The sequence below is a fragment of the Gymnodraco acuticeps genome, unplaced genomic scaffold (assembly GCF_902827175.1).
Source record: "Gymnodraco acuticeps unplaced genomic scaffold, fGymAcu1.1, whole genome shotgun sequence".
NCBI lineage: Eukaryota > Metazoa > Chordata > Actinopteri > Perciformes > Bathydraconidae > Gymnodraco > Gymnodraco acuticeps.
This window is the reverse complement of record NW_022990682.1, coordinates 926,867-949,339: the sequence shown is the minus strand read 5'-3', so window position 1 is coordinate 949,339 and position 22,473 is coordinate 926,867. Positions and strand designations below refer to the sequence as shown.

At 41.2% G+C, this 22,473-nt stretch overlaps 3 protein-coding genes across 6 annotated transcripts in view; 1 reads left to right on the top strand and 2 right to left on the bottom strand.

The window, feature by feature from the left end:
* Nucleotides 1-770, bottom strand: part of gstcd (glutathione S-transferase, C-terminal domain containing) — a 76,244-nt gene extending 75,474 nt beyond the window's left edge. The window contains exon 1 of the mRNA XM_034230191.1: nt 624-770. The gene's annotated coding sequence lies outside the window, so the exon portion shown is untranslated. The remainder of the gene's footprint in view (nt 1-623) is intronic.
* Nucleotides 771-1,103: 333 nt separating this feature from the next.
* On the top strand, nt 1,104-5,105 carry ints12 (integrator complex subunit 12). Of its 2 annotated transcripts, none has more exons than XM_034230189.1 (7): nt 1,104-1,246; nt 2,040-2,203; nt 2,333-2,491; nt 2,611-2,792; nt 2,928-3,087; nt 3,226-3,369; nt 4,306-5,105. In XM_034230189.1, exons 2-7 carry the CDS (start codon nt 2,048-2,050, stop codon nt 4,858-4,860), a joined length of 1,356 nt encoding a protein of 451 aa, XP_034086080.1. In that variant the 5' UTR covers nt 1,104-1,246; nt 2,040-2,047; the 3' UTR covers nt 4,861-5,105. The 2 variants fall into 2 exon arrangements, with proteins under 2 accessions (XP_034086080.1, XP_034086081.1); XM_034230190.1 differs by having other exon boundaries at nt 1,242-1,361; nt 4,306-4,860.
* A 46-nt stretch (nt 5,106-5,151) lies between these two features.
* On the bottom strand, nt 5,152-21,676 carry arhgef38 (Rho guanine nucleotide exchange factor (GEF) 38). Of its 3 annotated transcripts, XM_034230182.1 has the most exons (14): nt 21,329-21,676; nt 14,004-14,188; nt 12,682-12,799; nt 12,440-12,587; nt 12,312-12,329; nt 11,324-11,523; nt 11,043-11,176; nt 10,457-10,561; nt 10,265-10,384; nt 9,034-9,408; nt 8,814-8,951; nt 8,151-8,352; nt 6,704-6,993; nt 5,152-5,803 (listed from the first exon to the last, which is right to left on the bottom strand). In XM_034230182.1, exons 1-14 carry the CDS (start codon nt 21,543-21,545, stop codon nt 5,621-5,623), a joined length of 2,433 nt encoding a protein of 810 aa, XP_034086073.1. In that variant the 5' UTR covers nt 21,546-21,676; the 3' UTR covers nt 5,152-5,620. The 3 variants fall into 3 exon arrangements, with proteins under 3 accessions (XP_034086073.1, XP_034086072.1, XP_034086074.1); XM_034230181.1 differs by having other exon boundaries at nt 10,265-10,561; XM_034230183.1 differs by lacking the exons at nt 5,152-5,803; nt 6,704-6,993; nt 8,151-8,352; ... (5 more) ...; nt 11,324-11,523; nt 12,312-12,329 and having other exon boundaries at nt 12,436-12,587.
* Between the last annotated feature and the right edge of the window lie 797 nt (nt 21,677-22,473).

Below are 22,473 nucleotides of genomic sequence, written 5' to 3'. Positions count from 1 at the left end.
TTTGGGTTTTTTTAATCTGTGACAGAAGATGAGTAAACTTTCTGCCGTCCTGATATCTTATACATTCATGATATCAATGTACAACCATTTCTGAGCCAGGACAGCAAACACTTTTCAGTTTTACAACACTAATAGTGACCCTCCTTAGTTATAATTGTTATGCTCTGTTAAAGATGTCTGTATCTTTATCTCTTGCTGATTTTGTCCTGTGTCTTGTGTTAGACCTTGGGTTAGTGTGTAGTTGCTGGAATGAGTGGAGAGGAGGAGGTGGAGAGGAGGAGGTGGGGTGCAGTTTTTACAAGCTATCTTAGTCACGTCCCTCCGGGGCATGGACTGCCTGCTACTATATACAATGATTGGATGTTAATACTTGTATTGTATGCATTACCCACAAGACAATTGATGTTTGTAAAACAGCAACAATATAATATAACATTGTAAAGAGGTATGCATTTGTTACATGTTGACCAAATGAAAGCACATGCAGCCTGGAGGAGTTAATTATTCTTCAAAGTTAATGAAACCTCCTCTGACAATCAGTAATAATGGCAGCAAGAACATGTTAGCGGAAATACCATTTATCGATTGATACGGCAGAACAAATGTCATTAAGAGATACTTACAACAGCTTCAGCAAGGTGAATTAATGTCGGATATCAAAATAAAAGCACGTTGATATTTTTACTTCCTGTGGTGTGCTTCTTCTTTCCTTAAACTAAAGCTAGGATAGCACCACAGCGCCATCACCTGTCTGCTGTCGGAACTTACGAATTAATACTAATTAACGGATACATACAAATCAAAACGCCATATTAAAATAGTTTAATATATGCATGGTTTATTATAACACATAGCACGTAGAGTGTAAAGTTATATCACATGTTTTAAGGAGTTTCAAGCTAGGTTCCGCGCTATGGTTCCACGCCAGTAGATTCCGGACATATTTAGCAGTTGCGTCCGTCCCGGCTTCTTCCCGATATATACCAATCAAGGCGCTATATTAATAAGAAAGAAGACATATGTCAGCTTCATGAATTGTTCTCTTCATACATAAACTATTGCACATAGCACGTAGAGCGTAAAGTTAGATAACTTTTGTTTCCAAGTAAGGTTCCGCCCCTGTTGATTCCGGACATATTAAGCGGTTGCGCCCGCCCCGGCTGTTTCTCATGTAGGAAGTGTTGCCCAACCGTTAACGTCAGTTGCTCATTAACAATAACATATCGGGTAAAAGGAGCAGACTGAGGTAACGTAATTTAATTTAAATTATAACGTGTATTTGGTTTTATAACTGACATCTGACGGGGAGGGTAACTTTAGCTCCTGTGCTCTGCGTTTAACCAAATGTACACCATTTCAAGGTTTGTTTTTCTTTTATTCAGGACAATAAATACATGTGATGTCAACCTATTGGTCCCGGTTATATCCGACAACACAGTGCATCACAAAGGTGTTATTTAAACATCATAGTGAACACAACAATCCTTATCAACCCTGTTTTTCCATCTCTTCAGGGCTCACTGTGGCCTTTCCCTCTTTCTACCCTCATCTCCTCTGATTTCAGTTTAGATCTGTGAAGTAATTATGGTCATGAGTGCACATATCCCAAAAACAGTGGTTACATCACATGACACAGACTAGGTTGGGTGAGGCTACACTGAATGAGACATTTACTAACACGTATTTAAATCATGCATTAAGTAATTCCAATTAAGAGGCTGTCTATGTAAGAAGCCTTTTGTTTACACTGTGGCGCTGTGTTGTAAAGACTGTAGCAAATGTCTCTTTAAAATAAATGTTGTTCTTTGAATCAATATGTTTGATGTTTTTTGACTGTTAATAATCCTGAAGCTCTCAGCCAGGTTAAGTGTCAGTCCAAGCTAACACTGCAATACCTAAATGCCAGCTACAGCTTTTGTTCTGTCTTTTTATATTTCAGAAATCTGTCATTTGTGTGACCTTACTTATCTTCCTCAGCAATGGTATTGATAAATAGATTGCTTAACCCTAAACAACTGATATTATTTTATATTTCACAGTTCTGACTATGGCTGGACCGGTCAGTCTGGAGCTGGATCCCATCTTCCTAAAGGGACTCGGCTACCTGCACTCCAAGAGTAAAGACTCCGTTGAGAAACTCAAAGCTTTACTTGATGAATCCCTTTCAAGAGGAAGTGACTCATCTTACCGTTCATTACAAAAGGTAAGGATTTCATTTTGTTTTTATCATGATATGTCCTGTTGATATTGTTCATTTCTCTTCTAATTGATTTGGTATATATTTTATAAAACGGAATGCTAACCATTCTGTATTCTCATGTTGTGTCCCCAGGATATAGAAGTGTCCAAGGGGTCTGTGTCAAAACTGAGCTTAAGTAAACAGGACTCCAAGTCCTCCTCCAGCTCTTCCTCCTCCAGCAGCAGCAGTAGCAGTAGCAAATCCAGCTCCGAAAAGAGCAAGAAGGAGGCAGAGAAGAGACCTGCTGAGAAGGTATGGAATAAATAAAGACAAGCATGCCCACGGTATACTAATACACAAGGTGGCTACAAGGCCATGATGTTTTCATTACGCATGGCACTGATGCCTCTTTTTGTCTGACTGACAAACAGGTCAGGGTTGAATTGGCGGAAGTGGACCCTCCGAAAAAGCCTCGTTTGGAGAAACAGGAGAATCGCTCTTCTCCAATTACCGTTCAAACCAGCAAAGACCTTCTGCCAAACATAAACGACTACGATGAGACCAATGCCGATGACTTTGCCATGGAGATGGGTCTGGCGTGTGTGGTTTGCAGGTACATCTTAATTATTAGCAAATACAATAATTGCAGTGTTGTAAATTGATCTTTCAGCATGGACAGTTAAACCTCAGTAATAACATGCTATTCAATACACATTGAAATGTTGATTTTGTGTTTTAAATACAAAAGGCAAATGACAGTGACCATGGGAAACCAGTTGGTGGAGTGCCAGGAGTGCCATAACCTGTACCACCAGGACTGTCACAAGCCCCAAGTGACCGACAAGGAAGTGAACGATCCACGGCTCGTGTGGTATTGTGCCCGCTGCACCAGGCAGATGAAGCGTATGGTAAGGAACATAAATAATATTTTGTCGTCTACCTCATTATGTGCTTTTTAATGTGACTAATCAGTGCACAATCATATTAGTAGTTTCTGAATAGGTTTTTCTTCCGTTTGTAACAAGCTGTATTTGTTTGTCCACTAGGCATCAAAGCCTGCTCAGAAGCCGTCCCCTGCATCTGCCTCCTCAGCGCCCGTTGTAAAAGACACACTGGTGAAAAAGACGGAGCTTAAAGCCAAGCCGGACACAGCCAGCTCCTTCCAGGCCTTCAAAAGAACCGAAGTGAAGGTGTGGGTTAAATAATTATCACTGATTACGGCCTTTTTTAATCCATCAACTAGTCAAGCAAGGCTCCTTTTTCACGGGGGCCCTACACGTATTTCTTGGTATCCTAGTAGTAGAAGAGATAACAAAGCTCCATCTTTACATCAATTAAAGGTGGGGTAGGTAAGTTTGAGAAACCGGCTCGAGATACACTTTTTGTTATATTCCATTGAATGCTCTTAACATCCCGATAGCAATAAATATCTTAAGTGCTTTGACAAAAAATCCATTAAACAATGTCATCTGTGGAAGCCGTAATACTGTAAAAAGTACATCCAATCTGTTTAGCCGGGCCGGCTAAACAGATTGGATTGCCGCCCTGTCTGTCAGCCTTCCATCTCGTGCACGCACAAATGTATCTCGCGCCCTCATTGGGCGTGCCGTCATTGGGCGTGCCGTCATTGGGCGTGCATTGCAGCAGTACTTCAATGACTCGCCAGCAACAGGCGGCCACTTTCACCAGTCTGCTGACGTCATGTGCGCGTTCATGTGTGTTGGAGGAGGTGCTCTGTAAGGAAGTCTGAAGGAAGGGGCGGATTCTTTTCGGCTGTGTACTTTCAAATTTTAGTGCACTCGAGCCGGTTTCTGAAACTTACCTACCCCACCTTTAAGTTGGTATATCCCTCTTGCCTCAAAGGGGTAAATTACCTATGGTTAATATAAAAGATTTCCTTACCTTATTTTTGAGATTTCAAGTATTCCCACGGGCCCAAAGGCTTTATTGAGTACTTTCATCTTTTAATATATCATATGTTTTTAGTGTTTGACTTCTGTAATTTTGGTATCATCTTAAAGTCTCAATTACATAACTTTCAATATTATTATAGAAATACAACAATGAAATATAAGGCTCTGCACATTTCGGTTGCACTGTGATAATTGTGCTGTTTATAATTTCAGGCGTCCACAACATCGGCCAACCCGGCCAACAGCAGCTCCTCCACGGCAGGCAGCGGTCTCACAGGGTGGGCTGCGTTTGGCGCCAAAACGGGCCCATCTCTTCCTGCCAGCTCCAAACTGGGGTCCTCTGGTCCAAGTGGGAGCCACAAGACCCTGACCACTCCCTCCAGCCAGAAACCTGTCGGGCTGTCTGGGCTAGCAGGAGCCAAATCGGGGCTTGGGAGTGCAAAAACACCCGGGAGCGGCAATGGAAACGGCTCTAGTGCGGCGCCTCTTAAACCTCCGCCCCCCCTGACTCTGGGTAAGCAGCCGCTGAATCGCTCATCCAGCGGTGAAGGCCCAGCCAAAGGGTCTCCTGCGTCGGGGTCCAGCTCCCCCGGCAGCAGCGGAGCAGGGAACGGGGGAAATAACGGAGGAGGTAACGGGAACAATGGGAACGGGTCGAAGGCTGCTCCAGGGGAGAAAGCACCGACGTCCCAAGAGTCCCAGCTTAACGCCATGAAACGGTTACAACAGGTGAAGAAGAAAGCAGCGCAGAAGAAGCTGAAGAAATGAGTTGAGGGAACTGAAGGTAGGAGGGAGTAGAAAATAAACGTTTAAACAATGTGGATAAGTGCCGGATCTTTCTGTTTGTTTCAAAATATCATTTGTACTTCAGTTACACCATCCAGTCAAATACTTGAATTTACTTTGTGTTAATGCTACTGGATTGTACTTCTTTGTCATAACTAGTTTAACCGTTTAAAAGTGTCACTTTTTATCACAAACGTCAATAAATCTCTTCTTATAAACTGACAGCAGCTATGACTCGTTGTGTTCTTGAATCATTATATTCTGCGAGACAAGTGGAGAACAGATCATATTTATTACAGACAATTGTTAAAATATAAAGCATGACGATAGATTTCTTCATTTTACATTCACATTAAATATATATATATATATACTTCATTTCACATATAACATTTACTTCATCTGTAAATCAATTCACATTTAAAATTAACTTCATGTATAAATCACTTCATTTTGATATAAACTCTACAACACTGAAGTAGAAAAAGTGCTCGGCACAGTGCCTTGTGTTTTCCTACCATTATTTATATTCATCACAGATTATAGGTCAAGTCCTATTGCTGAGCTCATATGAGCTTCTCAAGGCTAAACATCAACACTGTTGGTATGAGACATAGATACCTAGGGCTAATTTGACTCTTACAAAGCAGTACATGTTTTACAGCTATTTCTTTAAACTGTAAACATGTTTGTTTTAATTGCTACAGTTTGGTTTGGTTTTCTTCATGGATTCTTTTCCTTCTTATGCATAGGACATCCTGCCAAGGTAGTTAGCAGGGACGTATCCTTTCTGTCCGTTAGCCTCAGCTAACCACCAGTCCTTATTGCCTCCCAGGTCCGAGAACTTCAGGATGCGGACGTGCTGGTACTCCTGCAGGGTCAGCTCCTGGTCACAGCGCGCCTGAAACGCATACACAGCATAGAACTGTGGCAAAACACATGAATTAGGTCAAGTCTGGGAAAAAAACGTTTACTGTTTGAAAAATGTGACAGCAATAGTTGTTTTTTCTATACACAAATTAAACTGTAGTAAATCTTTATTTGGAATGATGAAATACATGAAGTGTATCCACCTTTAAATCCAGAAGGTGGCACTGTGTATCAGCTTTTCCACATGGGTATTTTGTTACCACCAGTCTTAATGTGTATTGGTTACAAGCTAGTCTACTGACCTTTGTCAACATTTTACATTTCAAAACCAATAACTGTCATGTTATGAAGATTGGAGTCATATTAGGGAGTCATAGCTGATGAAGACTTGACCACAAAGGTTTTAAAGCCTTAGTTTTGAAGCCAGGGCGACAGTGCTGTCATCATTTAATGCTTTGTACCCAATTAAAATCAATGTGAGCTGGACAGCCACTGTAAAGCTATCAAGTGGGCAGACAGTGAGCCCCTGCTCCTCCAGCCTGTAACTGCTCACCTCAGTTTAATGGCCATTTGAAAGAATAACCCTTATTTTGTACAGGTGGAGTCTCATATATAAGGAGACACTTAGAGGCAGTTAAAGTTACTTGGCTTGCTGAGCTGTTATGTGTATTATTATAATGAGGTTAATGGTGTGTGGGGGTTAAAGTATTTTTAGTTTTGTCCCTTATTTTCCTTCATACTTTTAGTTTATTTCAAAGATTGTTGCACATTTATGCACATGGGATTGAGGTATGTGATTTTTATGCAACTGTTGATGAATTGAGATACCTGAACTTATCTATCCTCAATATGAGAAGCCAAAATGAGCAGGAATAAGACTTTTTATTTCAATTGCTTTAGTTCTAAGCACTGCAATAACTGAAAATGAAAAACACACTCGTGCTACCCCACACACCTGCTGAGCCTCTGCGTCCGAGGTGTCCTCCAGGTCCTCGGGACTCTCTGACTCCCCCTGTAACCCGGAGAGGGTGGAGCCGCTGTCGGTGGTGTTCAGGTTGAAGCTGCGCAGGCTGCTGCTGCCGCTGCCCGACACGAAGAGGCTGATGTCGTCAAAGTCCTCGTCCACCATGGCCGCCGGCTGCTGCTGCTGCTGCTGCTGCTCTCTGGCCATCTTGCTTTTCCTCTGGGAATCCCTCAGAGGGTTGTACTGCTTCAGGAAGGTGGAGTACACGTAGCCCTGTGAACCTATCAGTGACACAAAGAGACAGTTCATTTGAAAGGGTTGGTTCAGCTAATTGTTCATATTTTGAGATATGCATATCCTCCTTGAGACACATAATACACTGAAAGGTCATCACAGCATCTCTTTTCAGAACGTTCTCCTGGGTAAAGTTTATGTGGTTAATGTATTGTTGAAACTGAATCCCGACAGCTAACAACAAATCTTGCCCCCAGTCATTTTGTAATTTGGGTAAAACCAGCCTTTGAATGACAAACAGTAAGGCAATTACAGAACAAATGTACCCGATAAGACATTTTACGTTGGTATTTAAAAAAGCTGCTTGAGAAAAAATAATTTGAACCATCTCAGGAGGATAAATGTGTGTTTAATGTACGGGTCTTACATTAAGACTGTAAGCATAATCTACACAACGTTGAGTCCATGTGAGTGAACTGAATAATGTGTAAATGTGAGAATATTCATAGTGTTGATATCAGAACAGAAGGCTGAACAATAACAGCTTCCTGGGAATGCTAGTAATCCCAGAGGACAAGACAAGTGTGCGAAGAATGTAGTTTGTCTGAAAGAACATGCACACACACTTATTTTCCAGAGCCTATCAAAAATAACTTGTTATTGCCGAGTACAGAGGCGCGCAGGCGTCATCTCTCCGTCCTTGTTTCCAAATTCCCATCGGGAGAGGCTTTGTACTCTAGGTAACACTGCTTCCAACGTGCAGTGGTTTGTTCCAAACAAGACATCGGGATCTCAGGTGCCTCTCGTAAAGAGAAGATGGAGACAAGCTATGGAGAAGGGCCTGTTGTGAGGCAACCATCTCCAGAGGCAGGCGGAGAGGCAACACTGACACCCCGGGGCCCATGGGACTGATTCTTGTGTGCTGACTAGTCACTTTCCGAAAGTAAAGTTTGGTGTGTGTACACAGCCATAGATGCAGGTGTATTCACAGAGGAATATGTATTAAAGAAGACTTACCATACATAACTTCAATTACAGTGTGTGTCTTACTAACTTAATGTGTTAAGAGCTACTGCTGCCCCACAGGTCTTTGTCCTCTTGCGCGCGCACACACACACACACACACACACACACACACACACACACACACACACACACACACACACACACACACACACACACACACACACCTACAGATACTTGCCTCCAGTGTGAACCAGCCAGCGGCTGCTGCTGCCCAGAGGGTCCGTGTCCTCCAGCAGGGCCACCAGCTCCCCCTCCAGCAGGCTGAGGTCCTGCTCCTGGCAGCCATTACACTTCCTCTTCAGCAGGTACAGATGGCTCGTTGGATATTCTGCCAGCAGCCAGCCTCGCTGTTCCTCGGTTTGATGCTGCACCTCCGGCACCTGGATACAAAGAGTGTAATTATTTGAAGTTGGCCCGGTGTGTGGGCACATGTAGGAATGTTGTTGGTTATCTGTGTGTGAGCCGAGGTAATAGGCACCTGGGGCTGGGAGTTTCAAATACAGCCACTTTCATGTCCGAGCACAAGCACATTCTCATATGTGTGTATATATATGTGTGTGTACACCTACACGTGTGGACATTTAAGTGTTAGGGGATTGATGATGACTTTGGATTGCCAAGTTCCCCAGTTAATCACAGCCTGGAGCTCTTTCCTTTTTTGTGTTTGATAATACTTATAGCTGCTCATTCTTGGCTTGTAATTGGTCAAAAAGAGAATTATATTCAAAGTTTTAACATGCAATCAATGATACATTTACAGATCAGTTTACTAACCACGGATCTTAAAAATACAGAGTTTAGGCTTTCTAAAGTTGAGTCTTTATTATTTTAACTTTCTCACCGTTATTTTCTTGTCTCGTTGTCTCTCAAAGCTGACTTTTCGCTCCATCAACTTCTGAGCGTTATCATTGACAAAAGTCAGATTGTTCAGCTCATCCATGATGCTGTTCTGAACCTCAGTAATGTTTGACAATGGCGCCTTCAAACGACAAACACATTTTAGCTTCAATATAAAACAGACTTGATAATACCTGAATGTGGTTTATACGTGGGAGCCTCACCGGTAGCTGCTGTATGGACGGGGCACGAAGTAATATTTTATCCATCAGCCCTCTGAGCAGGGTCACTATGTGCAGCACACAGTTGGTCAGGATGTGATAGGCTGCCTTGTTGAACCTCTCCAACTCCTCCACTAGCAGAGCATTGATGGCTTCATAGTCCCTTTTGGCGGGACCGGGCGGGTCTTCTGACGCCAGTGAAGTAGAGGAAGAAGTAGGGGACGACGAGGATGAGGATGAAAAGGAGGAAGAGCGCTCCAGGCGGCTGCAGTAATCCAGTAATTTGTCATAGCGCTTCTGGATGAGCTTCTGTGGGGCTGTGAACATGCCCTGCAGGGAGGAGAGGGGGGCGAGGACCGAGCGCTCCATACTGTCTTTCTGCAGGAAGACGTTGAAAAGGCAGCAGAAGATGAATAAAGACACCAAGTACAAGTTCTTTCATTACATATTATGCATTCTGTACATGTTAAAATGTACTTTCAGTGTACTTCTGTGTCTTTTATATGATGTTTGTAATACATGTATTGTTTTTAGAATGCGGCAGCACCTCTAATTGCCAAGTAGTTTCTCTGATAGGAAACAGTAACGTATGCTTTACATTAACCTGGAATACATAACACTGGAGCTGTTAGATTTGCATACACAAGCAAGTTGATGTTATTCAGCTTACTGTGAGACTTAAGCATACTTCATCTATCATAGTGTGCAGTTTCTTTGGTGAAAATGTTCTGTCCCCTTCCAGCATCTATCACATTACAGCTGTTGTGTTTTCATTACAGCTGACACAATGGACCCATTTTCATACGAGATACGTCTGTCGTTTTTCTTCTTGGAGTACACATGTCTTTGTGTCTACACTTATTTTGGAAATCTTATTACGTACTTTGGTTTGAGGCAGTGTGAAAGCAAATAATTGTGTTCAAAAGTATAGTTATTCCAGAACTGGTGACAATGCAATACACAGATAAAAGAGTGTAGGAGAGAGGAGGTAGCAAATGTATAAAGGGACCGAGTAGGAAGGTTAGAGGCAGAGCAGAAGAGGATTAATAAAATGGACAGGTGACTCACAGTTGGAAGGTGAATGAGAGGTCATGAAGGAAACAGGACAGCAAAGCATGGACAGACAAGACCATGATTTTGAGAAATGAAAGAGATGAGCTGTATTTGAAGGCTAACTATACCCTGAATGAGACCAATGACACTGTTGTGAAGAACAGAAAACAGCCAAACTTACAAAGTGCTTATAAGGGTCATTTCCATTATGGTGCAATGAGCCGTTTATGTCATTTTTGTTTGGATCCTTAATCATGTCCTCCATGTCCTGTACTTTCTGAACAGCAACAGATACCATCTCCTGCAGAACACACATCAGAAACTTTAAAAGAACACACTCTTTGTGGTCAGGCATGCTAATATCTGTACTTACCTGAATGTGCAGCAGGTAAAATTGGACATTCTTGGCCAGCTGCCTCACAGCCTTCTCCAGACTCCTGAACAGCTTCTCCTCTCGGTCAAATACTTCATCTCTCACCTATACAGACAGTAGAGTAAATGAGCTTGATTAAAAAGTTGATAAATACCAAATATGCCTTTGCATTATGCAACATCTTGAGTTTCTACTTGTGATATGCCTGGCTGCTAAATCCTAAGAACTGTTACAGGATTTGTATTTTGGAAAGTATTTTTCTTTTACTTTTATTTTTTATATTATATTTTTTATTATATCATAACTTAGTACTTTTTTCTTGACATAGGTAACATTAAGCTGTCTGTGGCTCTTTCCTGCTGTAACGATGCAAATGTCCCCTCTGTGGGGCTAATAAAGGTATTCTGATTCTGATCTGATTCTGAGACTACTTAGAACTTCATGAAAGCAGCAATGTGCGTATAAATAATTTACCTTTAGGCCACAAAATATATTCTTGCAAAGTGTTAAGTTAACAAGCCTCATGACTTGTATTACATGTACTAAATGTGGTGCAGTGAGTGAGGAGGGAACAACAGTATTTTACCTGTGGCTCTACTCCAGTGAGGATCTTGAGATAGCCTGCAAACCTGTCGCTTTTCTTCCGGATAGAGTGGATGTTGAACTTGTTCAGTTTCCCCCTCAGTGTGCCTTCATCATCCGACCTCTTATACTTCATAACTGAGAATGAACAGAAATAGTTTCAAACAACCAATATGTGTACGGCCAGCCCTACATCTGAAAAGCTTTGTCATTTGAGCTCACATGAAGCAAAATCACACATTATATAAATAGACGTTAATGATCAGCACCCTAATGACATCTCACCGATATCTTTGCGCCTCTTGAACTCATTTATGTTCACGTTGATGATCTTAGCAGCGGTGTAGGCCTCCTGCAATGGCTGATGGTCCGGGTGGTCCTGAGGCGTGGCGTGCCACAGCTCCCCGAGCAGCAGAGGGTACTTCATGATCCTCTGCACCGGCTTGATGAGCAGTGAACCCATGTTCAGCAGGTTGGGTTTCCCTCTGCAAAAAGATTACGGTATAAAGTAAACATTTATTTTTCCATGACTTAAAGTGTATTGGCTTTACTTCTTTCTTGACAGAGATTCAGAAAATAAAACAATAGGCTGAATCACGACAAAAACAACTGTCAAGTCAACAAATGATTCAGTCAACATATGACAACATATTTATTAGTTACAATAGATAACATTTGCTTTAATTATTAATGTGAAGTAAACGTTAATTGCACAAGGTTACAGCTGTCGAATAATGACATCATCGGCATTAAAAATCGGTTCCCTTTAAATCTTATTTTTACAATGCAACTCTGTCGGCTTTACCTTTCACTAAAGGCCCTACACATGATATACACTGCATGACTGCCTACCAGAGGGCATTTTGAACCATGATAACATAGCTACAGTCGCTATCCCAAGGTAGCAGAACAACCAAAGTATTGTTCACTGTGGAAACTACCCGGCTAAAGAGCCCTGTGGACGATTAGGCCAAGAGGGAGTGGAATAAAACAGAAGACAGGCAGCTAGCTGTAGCTGTGATGCTAACCACACAAAATAAAATATCTTATCTATATCTGTGTTTTCAGTTTGTTTAGAAACAAATACAGTGTGTCCTCCTAACCTTAACCATAAGCGTAACCCTAGCCATCAGATTGTCTTTGTGACAGCGACAACCACAATTACACCACTTGGACATGACAGGTAATACAAAGTTGAAAAGCTGTCTGTTTCTTATGACAGCTTATGTCACTTGTTATATTTTAAGTGACAACATTATAAAGAAGTACTTACTCTAGGTCGTAGATTTTCCTGCAATTACAAAGCAAAAAAAACAGTCACCAACATGATTATACTAATAATATTTAAAATATGAGAAAAGTAATACATATTTTTGAAAGTATATACAAATAGTGACTTACTTCAGAGCTAATACACATGTGGTGAAATGTTTCTTAATGTCTTCATTTTCTTCATAGGATTTGAGGGACATGTTAGCATCATCATGATGGTAACAGTAAATCTTATATACATCTTCTAACGCTGCCTTTGCCTGGATGAATATTTCCCCTACAATTAAAAGTGGGATATGAGATTGTTTGTTAATATCAACCAGAGCCGTGAAAGTCAACAAACAATAAAATCATGTTAGAAATGGCCTTACCTATGACGACCGCCTCGGGATCAGGGTCAGCGATGGCCTTATGCAGTCTGTGAAGAAGAGCTGCAGACACTTCACACACCGTCTCTGTGTTGGTGAACAGCCGGTCTACATCCACAACCTGACAGAGGATAAGGAAATAAAAAGTGCAAATTAAACTAAATTAGAATAATCTATAAGTAGCCTACAATACAATACAAAGGGGATTTTTGGCATGACCACATTTTAAACATAGTGTTGCCAAAGCATTCTGCACAAGGCGTTATAACAGAACAAAACAGAAATCAACACTAAACATAAATGTTAACAATACATGTGGCACAACAGCATAATGCAAAATATGCCAACAACGTGCAAATAAAAAAATATATATATAAGTACACTTTCTGTGCATACAGTATGAGGAGAACTGAATCACTGTCAGTTGCCATTTATCAATAACATAATTATCCTGTTGGCCACCCTTTTTCTCTGAATATTTCATCAATGTTAATTATACCATCATATATTTCAGATTTTCATGATCTTAGTGTCTGAATCAGTAATTGTTATGATTTGTGTTAATGCACTATAGGTCAGAAACCAGAGGAGACTGTGAAGTCCACCGCAGACGGACCACTTTAGAACAAAATGTCCTCTCCGTTAAAGGCAGCTCTTTGTGGAATAGCCTCCCAACTGAGATACAGGATTGTCCCACTCTCAATAGTTTTAAAGGACAACTCAAAGAATGGTTGAGAAACAACCAGACGTGAAATCACCGCTAACACAGGGGTATCTCCTCTTGCACTTTATGTAGCACTTTTATCTTATCTTGCACTTTATATATCATAGCTGCTACATTGTACTGCCATGTGGTAAATGCTTGTATATGCTGCTCATGCTCTTCCTGCTAGTCATGTATTTATGTTTGGCATGTACATAAATGTCATGTTCTTGTATGTGAGGGGACCGCGGATGGAAATGAGCTTAAAGCTAAAATCCGGCTCATTTACGCTTGTAAGCATTGTTTTGTTTTAAAGGGTTCATCCATGTGCACTGTCCCGGTTCAAATAAACGATTAAATTAAATGAAATGCTAAAAATAAAGTCAGAGCCAGTGTCATATTGTGAAGTTGGTCAAAAAGAACCAAAAAGGCAGATAAACATTAACTTTTCCCCCTCAGGCAGCTAGTTGAGTATTAACATTGGATCTTACAGATTACATTTTTTAAAGAAATCATTGTTTAAAATGATCTTCTCTTTGCTTTTGTGTAGAGGTTAGTGGAGTTAATACCACATTAGGCCAGTGTATTCATTGGCGTATACTAAAATCTACCGATCATCTACCTGCATGTTGCGTAGAGGCTGGACCACCTCTCTGATGCACAGCTCCAGGTCTGTGAGGTAGTCCTTCTCAGTCTGCACCAGCTCCTGAATGACCTTCGCCCTGCGGCTCATCTTCCTTAAACGCACCTCCTCTGGGTCCAGAGCTGGAGAGGGGGGCGTCGACAGGTCGTGGGGTGTCATTTTCTCTGAGAAAAGAGGACATTATATGATAAGTATAAAATAAATAAGTGTTCTTACGTGGCAGTAAAGGCCAGCAACATGAAGAAATCGCTTCCTAAAACTCACCTTTTTATTAAAGCTTTAAACTAGGGCCGGGACTCGATTAAAAAAATTAATCTAATTAATTAGAGGCTTTGTAATGAATTAATCGAAATTAATCGCATTTTTAATCACATATAAATATTTGACCTGAGAACAGTGAGAAGCAATTTTTTTCACATGGATTTTAGTATACCATTAGGCGCATTCACACCGCAGTACTTTTCCCACAAAGGTTCATGAGAACTTGGTTCATGAGAACTCTTTGAACCTGGAGGTGGATTAGGCAAATGAAGCCACTGACGTCACTTCTTCTTCTTCTGCTTTGGGTTTATTGGCAGGCCGCAAACCACTTCACGGCGTATACTGCCGCCCAAAGTCCCCGGAGTTGGGGACTGGCTTCAGTACAGCACCCTTCCGAGTAAATCGCCAGAACGCCGACACCTCCTCATCTCCACCGCTCCCATGTTTTATTTTGTGTTGCCATAAATTAGTCTCTCTGCGTTTCTGCGCTGGGCTAATGCTAATAATGCTAATGCGAGGATAATAAAATTCACAAAACGTTTTGGGAGTTTTACGGGGCGTGGTTTGCAATCCGCCCAGCCAATCAGAAATATAGCTCTTTTCTCACAAGAGAAAAAAGTCCCTGCTCTCTAGCAGGGACTTTCGTGGGGGTAAAAAGGTTCTCATGAACACATTTTAGTACCGGCTCTTTTTGGTGTGAACGCGATAAAAGAGGCTAACGTCCACGCTAGCTGCTATATGTTTTGCATTGAGGTGATACTTGAGGCTTGATGTGCTGCGGTGATATGCGAATTCCTTTTTGCATAATTTGCACACAACCGTGCTCTTATCGACGCTTCCATCCGTCCGTTTTTTAAAACAACATTTCCCACTGTTGTTCACTGTGGTTTGTTGTTGTCTGAAGTCATGAACGTTAGTTGGTGCTCCAGTATAATCGGTACGCCTGAAACTCATCCAGTGAGAAACGTCCCGCGGTGCAAAAATAAGTGCGATTAAAATGCGTTAATTTTTTTAACGCGTTAATTTTTGTGTAATTAATTAATCTTAATTAACGCGTTAAAGTCCCGGCCCTACTTTAAACTAATGATGACACCACTCTGTTTTACTCGACATCCATGTTTTACTTTCTTTTTTTGTATTACTGCTGCTATTGTTGAAACGCTGTATACATTACATTACATTGCATTTAGCTGACGCTTTTATCCAAAGCGACTTACAATAAGTACATTCGACCAGGAAGACACAACCTTGAAGAAAACAGAATCATATAAGTACATCAGGTTTCATAGAGCCAAACATTTCAAGTGCTACTCAACTGGCTTTAGGTAAGCCAGTCCTTTATTAGTATAAAAGTGCTTCGTTAATAGTTCTAACGCTCGAAGTGGAGTCGAAAGAGATGAGTTTTCAGTTTGCGCCGGAAGATGTGCAAGCTATCTGCCGTCCTGATGTCAATGGGGAGCTCATTCCACCATCTTGGAGCCAGGACAGCAAACCCACGTGTTTTCGCCGATGGGAACTTGGGTCCCCCTCGCAGCGAGGGCGCAACGAGTCGTTTGGCTGATGCAGAGCGTAGTATATTTATGGGGTGGGTTTGGGGAATTTTGACCGCATGCCTGAACGGCCTGTTCTTAATCCATGTTAAGCACTTTGTGACTTTGTTTGAAAAGTGCTGTATAAATAAAGTTATTATTATTATTAATAAAATGGGATGAATGAAACATTTGGAAATAGACATTTTTGTTATCGATGTGTCATAGAGGTCCATTCAAAGGCATCCAAAAACCAATTATCTTTTTAAGAGCACCTACATTTTGCTGTAAACCTGCAATTTCCCCCAAAATGTATATGTGTTTGCCAACATTTCAAGCCATCTGTGTGCATTTTCTAAAAATGGCTGGTAAACATCCCGCCCCTGTGGGCTGTGTGCATGCTTGGGAAAAACGGTACATCTCTTCTAACGCAACCGCTTGACGCCTGAGCAGCCATCAGTATTTCACGGTGATATAATTATTTTGACTCCAGCGCCAAAAGGCCTCACTTAACATGCCAGTCAGGCTCACTTCTCCTTTTTTATTGCTCCGCTGTCTAATCAGTCGGTGGCTGCTCTGTGCTTTGCATGGCAGGCAGGAGCGTCTGTCTGCTCAGGGAAGAGGGATGCTTCCTTACTGCCTAATCAACGACACACACCACTTCCTTCTCCGGGAGGGAGAGAGTGTGTGTGTGTGTGTGTGTGGTGTGTGTGTGTGTGTGTGTGTGTGTGTGTGTGTGTGTGTGTGTGTGTGTGTGTGTGTGTGTGTGTGTGTGTGTGTGTGTGTGTGTGTGTGTGTGTGTGTGTGTGTGTGTGTGTGTGTGTGTGTGTGTGTGTGTGTGAGGCTTGTGTCAGGTTACAGAAATAATCGTGCCGCTGATGTAATGCTCCGTCGTGCTCAGGCATTCCATCTGCTCAGACTGGGAGTGGCATGGGATGATGAACACACACCTACATATGTGAGGACACACACACAAACACACACTGTTTGACACGAACGTCATGCATGCACATTCACACACATGAACTAGACTCACTTCAGCTTACCCATTGTATACATACGGTAAACATGCACGCAATTCTACTGTAAATAGTTACATTTGGTTTACAAAATGTGACCATGACCTCATTACAGCGTCCATTTGCAAAAGAATACCATACATCATGTAGGTTGGATATAAATTCTTGAGCAAATGTCATTAATTATTGAATTAACATTTTAGTCCTATTTCAATTTTTGGGGAGATTAGCTCATTTGTTTCGTTTTTTGTGGAAATAGTGTGTTTATAATAGGAGGATGCTGTCCAAGGTACGGATCATCTGTGACAATGTCTCCCACCCAAAGTACCAGAACATTGGTCTGAGTCAATGTGCTGAATTCTGATGTTTATATAATATTTTATTATTTGTATTTTATCTCTACGGGACATATTTATTTAATTTGTTACGTTTATACATCTTACTTTAAATGTAATTCCATATTTTTCATATTTTTACTTCTTATGTTTAGATTTCTTTATTTTATTGTATATTATTCATTCTAAAATGGAACAACTGTCACAACAAATACATTTCCTCCTGGGATTATTAAAGTATTTCTGATTCTGGTTCTGATTGTTTGTTTAATTGTAAGTGTGTGGACCCCAGAAATAAGTCCCAATGCTTAGTGCTAATGGACATCGTATTAAAGCGAGAAAAGGGCTCACTATCTGTGTAACAATCAGACCAGTCATACCTTATGTCATCATCCCATAATTATATGTGCTCTCATGAATGTCATTCTGGGATCAGATTACATTTTTTGTGCATGATAACCCAGTGAGCGACTTGCATGTCCAATAAAAAGGAGTAGGGCAGGCGTTGGAACATATTATTTTCCCGGTGTATATTTCCATATCATTTCATATTTACAGAAATGTTTGTTGTTTTAAGAAAGTAAAATGCAAATGCTGTGAATGACACAACATCGTCTCAATGGGGGGAAAGTAGAGTAACTGGTGGCTGAAGCTGAGTATAATGGCTTGTGTGTCTTTGGCCAGTGGGGCAGAACTCTGATGAATGCGAACACTGTACAGGTTGTGTTCACACGTGATTGACTCGATCTGATCACATTCTGCCTGCAACACAGCTACACCTTACATTGTTCCTTTCCTGTGATAAACAGGAATAAAACACCTGCAGAGGTGAATCATAACCTCTGGAAGTCTCAATGAAAAACATTACAAACATCTAGAAGGTAATATGCATTTTAATAAAGTGTTTTCTTTCCACCACTTGACCACTTGTTAATACCTTGTTTGAACGTGGTTGCCTTTTGGACAGTGTATCAGTTAAAGCTTTTAACATCCGGCCCACTTTTAATCGCCTCTAATGAATGTTGAAAAAAATAAAACAGCTGAAAATAGAAAAAGGATCACAGCTTTATTCTGAATGCTGCTTTATAATTATAACATATAGCTCTGAAAAAAATTAAGAGACCACCGCAGCATTATGAACTTCTCTGGTTTTACTATTTAAATGTATGTGTTTACGTAAAATTACAATTTTTTTATTTTATTCCATAAACTACTGACAACATTTCTCTGTGTTGGAATTCAACATACACTTGAATGGAATGGCTGCCATACATGTAGAGTTTGAGATTTAAGAAATATTTGAAGTTGTCTCTTTTCCCGGAGCTGTATACAAACATGTTTGGCAGTGTATACACCACACACACACACACACACACACACACACACACACACACACACACACACACACACACACACACACACACACACACACACACACACACACACACACACACACACACACACACACACACACACACACACACACACACACACACACAGAGCTGTGCAGTCTTAGACCTTTCCCATTAGTAGTTATTTAATAACTTGTCAATGTCAAGGTCATCTGTTGTATGAGTCAAATGAAGCTTTGGAATAAATCCCTGTTAAAGATATAGCCATATTTAACTGTGGAATTACATTTTTCACTTTAGGAACCTCAGATATTGTTAAACTAGTGGGAATGTTACGTAAAATAAGTATCAAAGTCATATGTCCACCTTAAGTGTCATGTGTCTTTATGAGCTTTCAGTGTGAAAAGTGACCCCAGTGTTTTCCACCACTGAAAACCTCAACCCGTGAGAAAAGTCCCCCTTAATGATAGAGGAATCCTGGTGGCTCATTGGACAAAAGCATACACTATTCATGCAATTGTTTAAGCTTAAACCTTACCTCATTTTTCTGCCACTGTACAAAGTGTTGATAAGAAAAGTGTCATATTGTTGCAGCACTTCTGTGTGAAAGTGTTCCCACTCATAACTAGCCTTGAAATGATTCCCCTGCACATTCTCAATGATACAAAACCTAAAATGTGTTACTATACATCCTATGAAGACTCAGCAGCAGATCTCAAACTGTGCTGACTGGTTGTTTTTTCTGGCATTATCTTTGGTGAGGTATGGTTGCCGGCACAGGAGTTCCCATGAAAGTGGATACAGGGCTTTTCACTGCTCAGCCCATAGAAAGGGATCCGACTGACGGAGTACAAGGCACGGTGTATCACATGACACCAGCAGGAAAAATGACACGTTTGACTTTCACCACACAGCAGTGCACAATGGGATTTTTATCAATGAGAATACTGACAATATATTTTTTATAAAGAATGCTGAAATATAAAAAAAGCCTGGAAATGTCACGAAAATAGTAAGGGCTTGGAATTATTTATCACTAAAAAGAAAGTAGGACATCTATCCTTGTAAGTATGTTAACATTTATTTTGTCTAATTAAGAAAAGTTAATGCCACAAAATATTGAATGCTATTGAAAGTCAAGGTTACACACATACACACACACACACACACACACACACACACACACACACACACACACACACACACACACACACACACACACACACACACACGCACACAAGAGTCCTGCCTTAAAATAATATAAACCCATATCAATGATCTCCATCCATGATTTGCCAAAGAATACAAGTGAATATTTCATTTATTACTGTCCTTTTATGTGGGTTTTTTCTGGTAAATCATTGCCAGGGCTATTATATTTAGTCGCTGTAAATTATTATACGTATTGATGTCACGTTGCCATGGTTATGTTGCTTGAATAACCTGTCTGACAAGCAGATGAGAACTACAGCAACTCACATGTTTCCTCTTTCAGTGAAGTCATCGTTCTGTCAATATTTGCAATGGTAATACCACTGTAAATATGTAATACGGCCCGTCAGGTGCGGGGCTAAAGTCAAACAGGGTGGGAGAATGGTTTACTGAAAACAACACAGTGTGTTTTTTGACAATCCGGCCTGTCATTATGCAGGCTGGTCAAGAATAACAGTGAAGAATTAGTCTCTATTTCAAGTAAACAGAGCAGCTGCTGATAAGGAAAGAGTGTGTGTGAAAGCTATCTTATCAGTTCAACTTCAAGTGAGAAGTGGGTTATCCTTTGCTATTTTAAACAAGGTGGCACTTATCCTTCTGGCATGTGATGGCCATTGTTCAGAAGAAAAAGGGAATGCAGAAACAAGTGGTACAGGAAAGCCTGCATACTTGTGGTAATCTTTCATAGTAACCCCCTGCTGACACAGTGATGTCAGTCCTGTTGCCTGGAGGGCAGCATTCCCAGTCACTGACAGCACTCTAAGGACAGGTGAAGCCAGTTTTTCTATAAATGTGGACGTGTGTGTGTTCGTGTGTGTGTGTGTGTGTGTCTGTCTGTCAGTGAAAAGTCTGTGTCAGCAGTTGTGATGAGGCAGCATAATACAATTTGTCTTTACCAGAGTGTTTGCTTTCCTGGTCAAACAATGCATATAGCTCTGTTGTTTTATATTCAATGCAAACACAGCCCTATCGCCTGACATCACCCTGCGTCCCATGATACTCGTGTTGCTTAATTTGACGATGAAAATAATCTGTACAGCCTTCTTCCCACGTCACTCTCTTGTTTACTAGCCGGTCTGGAACACTTCTAAAGCCACTCCTCTGTGCCTGAGTTTGGAGCAGAGTTTGCATATGTGGCTTCATCCCTGTGGGAGTAGCTCCGGCTAACACATAGTAACACAACAGGTGCCCTGTATCCAGAGCTATAGAGCAGTGCATACTTAATGCACCTCACTGACACTGTTGTGAGCTTTGGCAATTGCATAACGTTTTTGTTTACGGTCTATATCTTTGTGTTGCCGTATGTAAATCTATGTGTTGCTGTGTGTTTACATGTTTCTGTGTACTTTCTTGCTGTGAAAACAAACATCACCCAAGGATATTAAATCCTAATCTAGATCTAACATCTTTAAATGTTTGCCCTTAAGCCATAGATGTTGCTCTTAGAGTCCTTCTACATATTTGTCTAAAAGTTCTCCCAACCAGCGTGTTATCAACAAGTTTGCAATGTAAGAAGTTGAGAGACTAATTGTTGGCTCACGTGTGTCTAGATTGTTGCTATAGTTTTGACCCCCGGGAGGTCATTAGCAGGTGTACCTTTTAGTTTAGCGCTGTACTCCGTCTTGTCAGACTGGCTCCTCCTCACCAGCGTCCCCAGGTTGAAGTCACCTTTGGCCGAATCCTCAGCCACAATAGTGTCCGTCCTCCTCCTCTCCAGGTACCGCAGGAACACAGGCCGGTTCCTCCTCTTTATCACTTTCTCCTTATCTTTGTCCTTCTCCTTCTCACCCCCGCCGGCCTCGTTGGGATCCATGGTGCGGCCGTACGCTGCCTTTCGGCACTGCCAAGGAGAAAAGTAGGGGAAGAGAGAGGGACAGGAGGAGGGAAGAGAAGCAGAGCGAGCCTGGGAGGTGCAACAGGTGCACTGACTGTCAGCTCTGCAGGTGACCCAGCTCCTCCCCATGTGTACCTGTCAGGAAGGCCGTGTGGCCACACCTCTTACTGCTGTGCTTCTACCCTCAGAGTATTACATATAGGAAAAGAGTTAAAGACAGAGCAATAACCCGCAGCAGAAGTAATCCTTCTGCTTTTATTTAAAGCATAAAAAAATGTCCTCACAAAAAGAATTCATGTGGGAGCTCAAAGAGACACTAACACTGCGCTAACTGTCGACAAGGAAGTATTTATGTAAATAGCCACAATGCTGTAAATCCCACTTGTAAGTAAAGACAGCTTTATATTTACACAAAGTACAAGTCAATTGCGTATCAAGTGAGTCAAACGTTTATGTCTACACTCTACTCTTTGAATGTAGGAAGTTTCCATGAAATGAATGAAACAAAATCTAATCACACAGTTTATAGCTGCCTAGAAGTAACATTTGAAAAGTTTCTTATCAGAGAACTTGATATGCCTCCATTGGACTCCAATCAGAGCAGACTGGGCTCTGGTTTTAGGCAAAGGGTGAAAAAAGGTGCTGCAGCACAGACAGGCAGTATGAGAAGAAGAAAAAAAGAGCTTTTTGAACATTAAAGCATGGAGACACATCACAGTACCGGCAGAAAATACAAATATCAACCAGAAAATTAGCATAATAGAGTCCCTTTAAGTGTAGTGTTAGTGATAATCACATTGGCTAATTATCACACACAAGGCATTTTCAAGTTTTGTGTTTCCATCTGCAAAAATATATTCTTTAAACTTCAGATCTGGTTGGACAGGTAATTCATCAACACACATGC

What these genes read in the sequence shown, in the direction of transcription:
- ints12 (XM_034230189.1), top strand. Translation starts at nt 2,048, where the DNA reads ATGGCTGGACCGGTCAGTCTGGAGCTGGATCCCATCTTCCTAAAGGGA. An exon ending in CTTACCGTTCATTACAAAAG is followed by an intron (nt 2,204 to 2,332) that starts GTAAGGATTTCA and finishes TTGTGTCCCCAG; the next exon opens with GATATAGAAGTGTCCAAGGG. An exon ending in TCAAAAGAACCGAAGTGAAG is followed by an intron (nt 3,370 to 4,305) that starts GTGTGGGTTAAA and finishes TTATAATTTCAG; the next exon opens with GCGTCCACAACATCGGCCAA.
- arhgef38 (XM_034230181.1), bottom strand. Translation starts at nt 21,545, where the DNA reads ATGGATCCCAACGAGGCCGGCGGGGGTGAGAAGGAGAAGGACAAAGAT. An exon ending in AGCCTCTACGCAACATGCAG is followed by an intron (nt 12,800 to 14,003) that starts GTAGATGATCGG and finishes ATCCTCTGTCAG; the next exon opens with GTTGTGGATGTAGACCGGCT. An exon ending in TCACTGGAGTAGAGCCACAG is followed by an intron (nt 10,562 to 11,042) that starts GTAAAATACTGT and finishes CTGTCTGTATAG; the next exon opens with GTGAGAGATGAAGTATTTGA.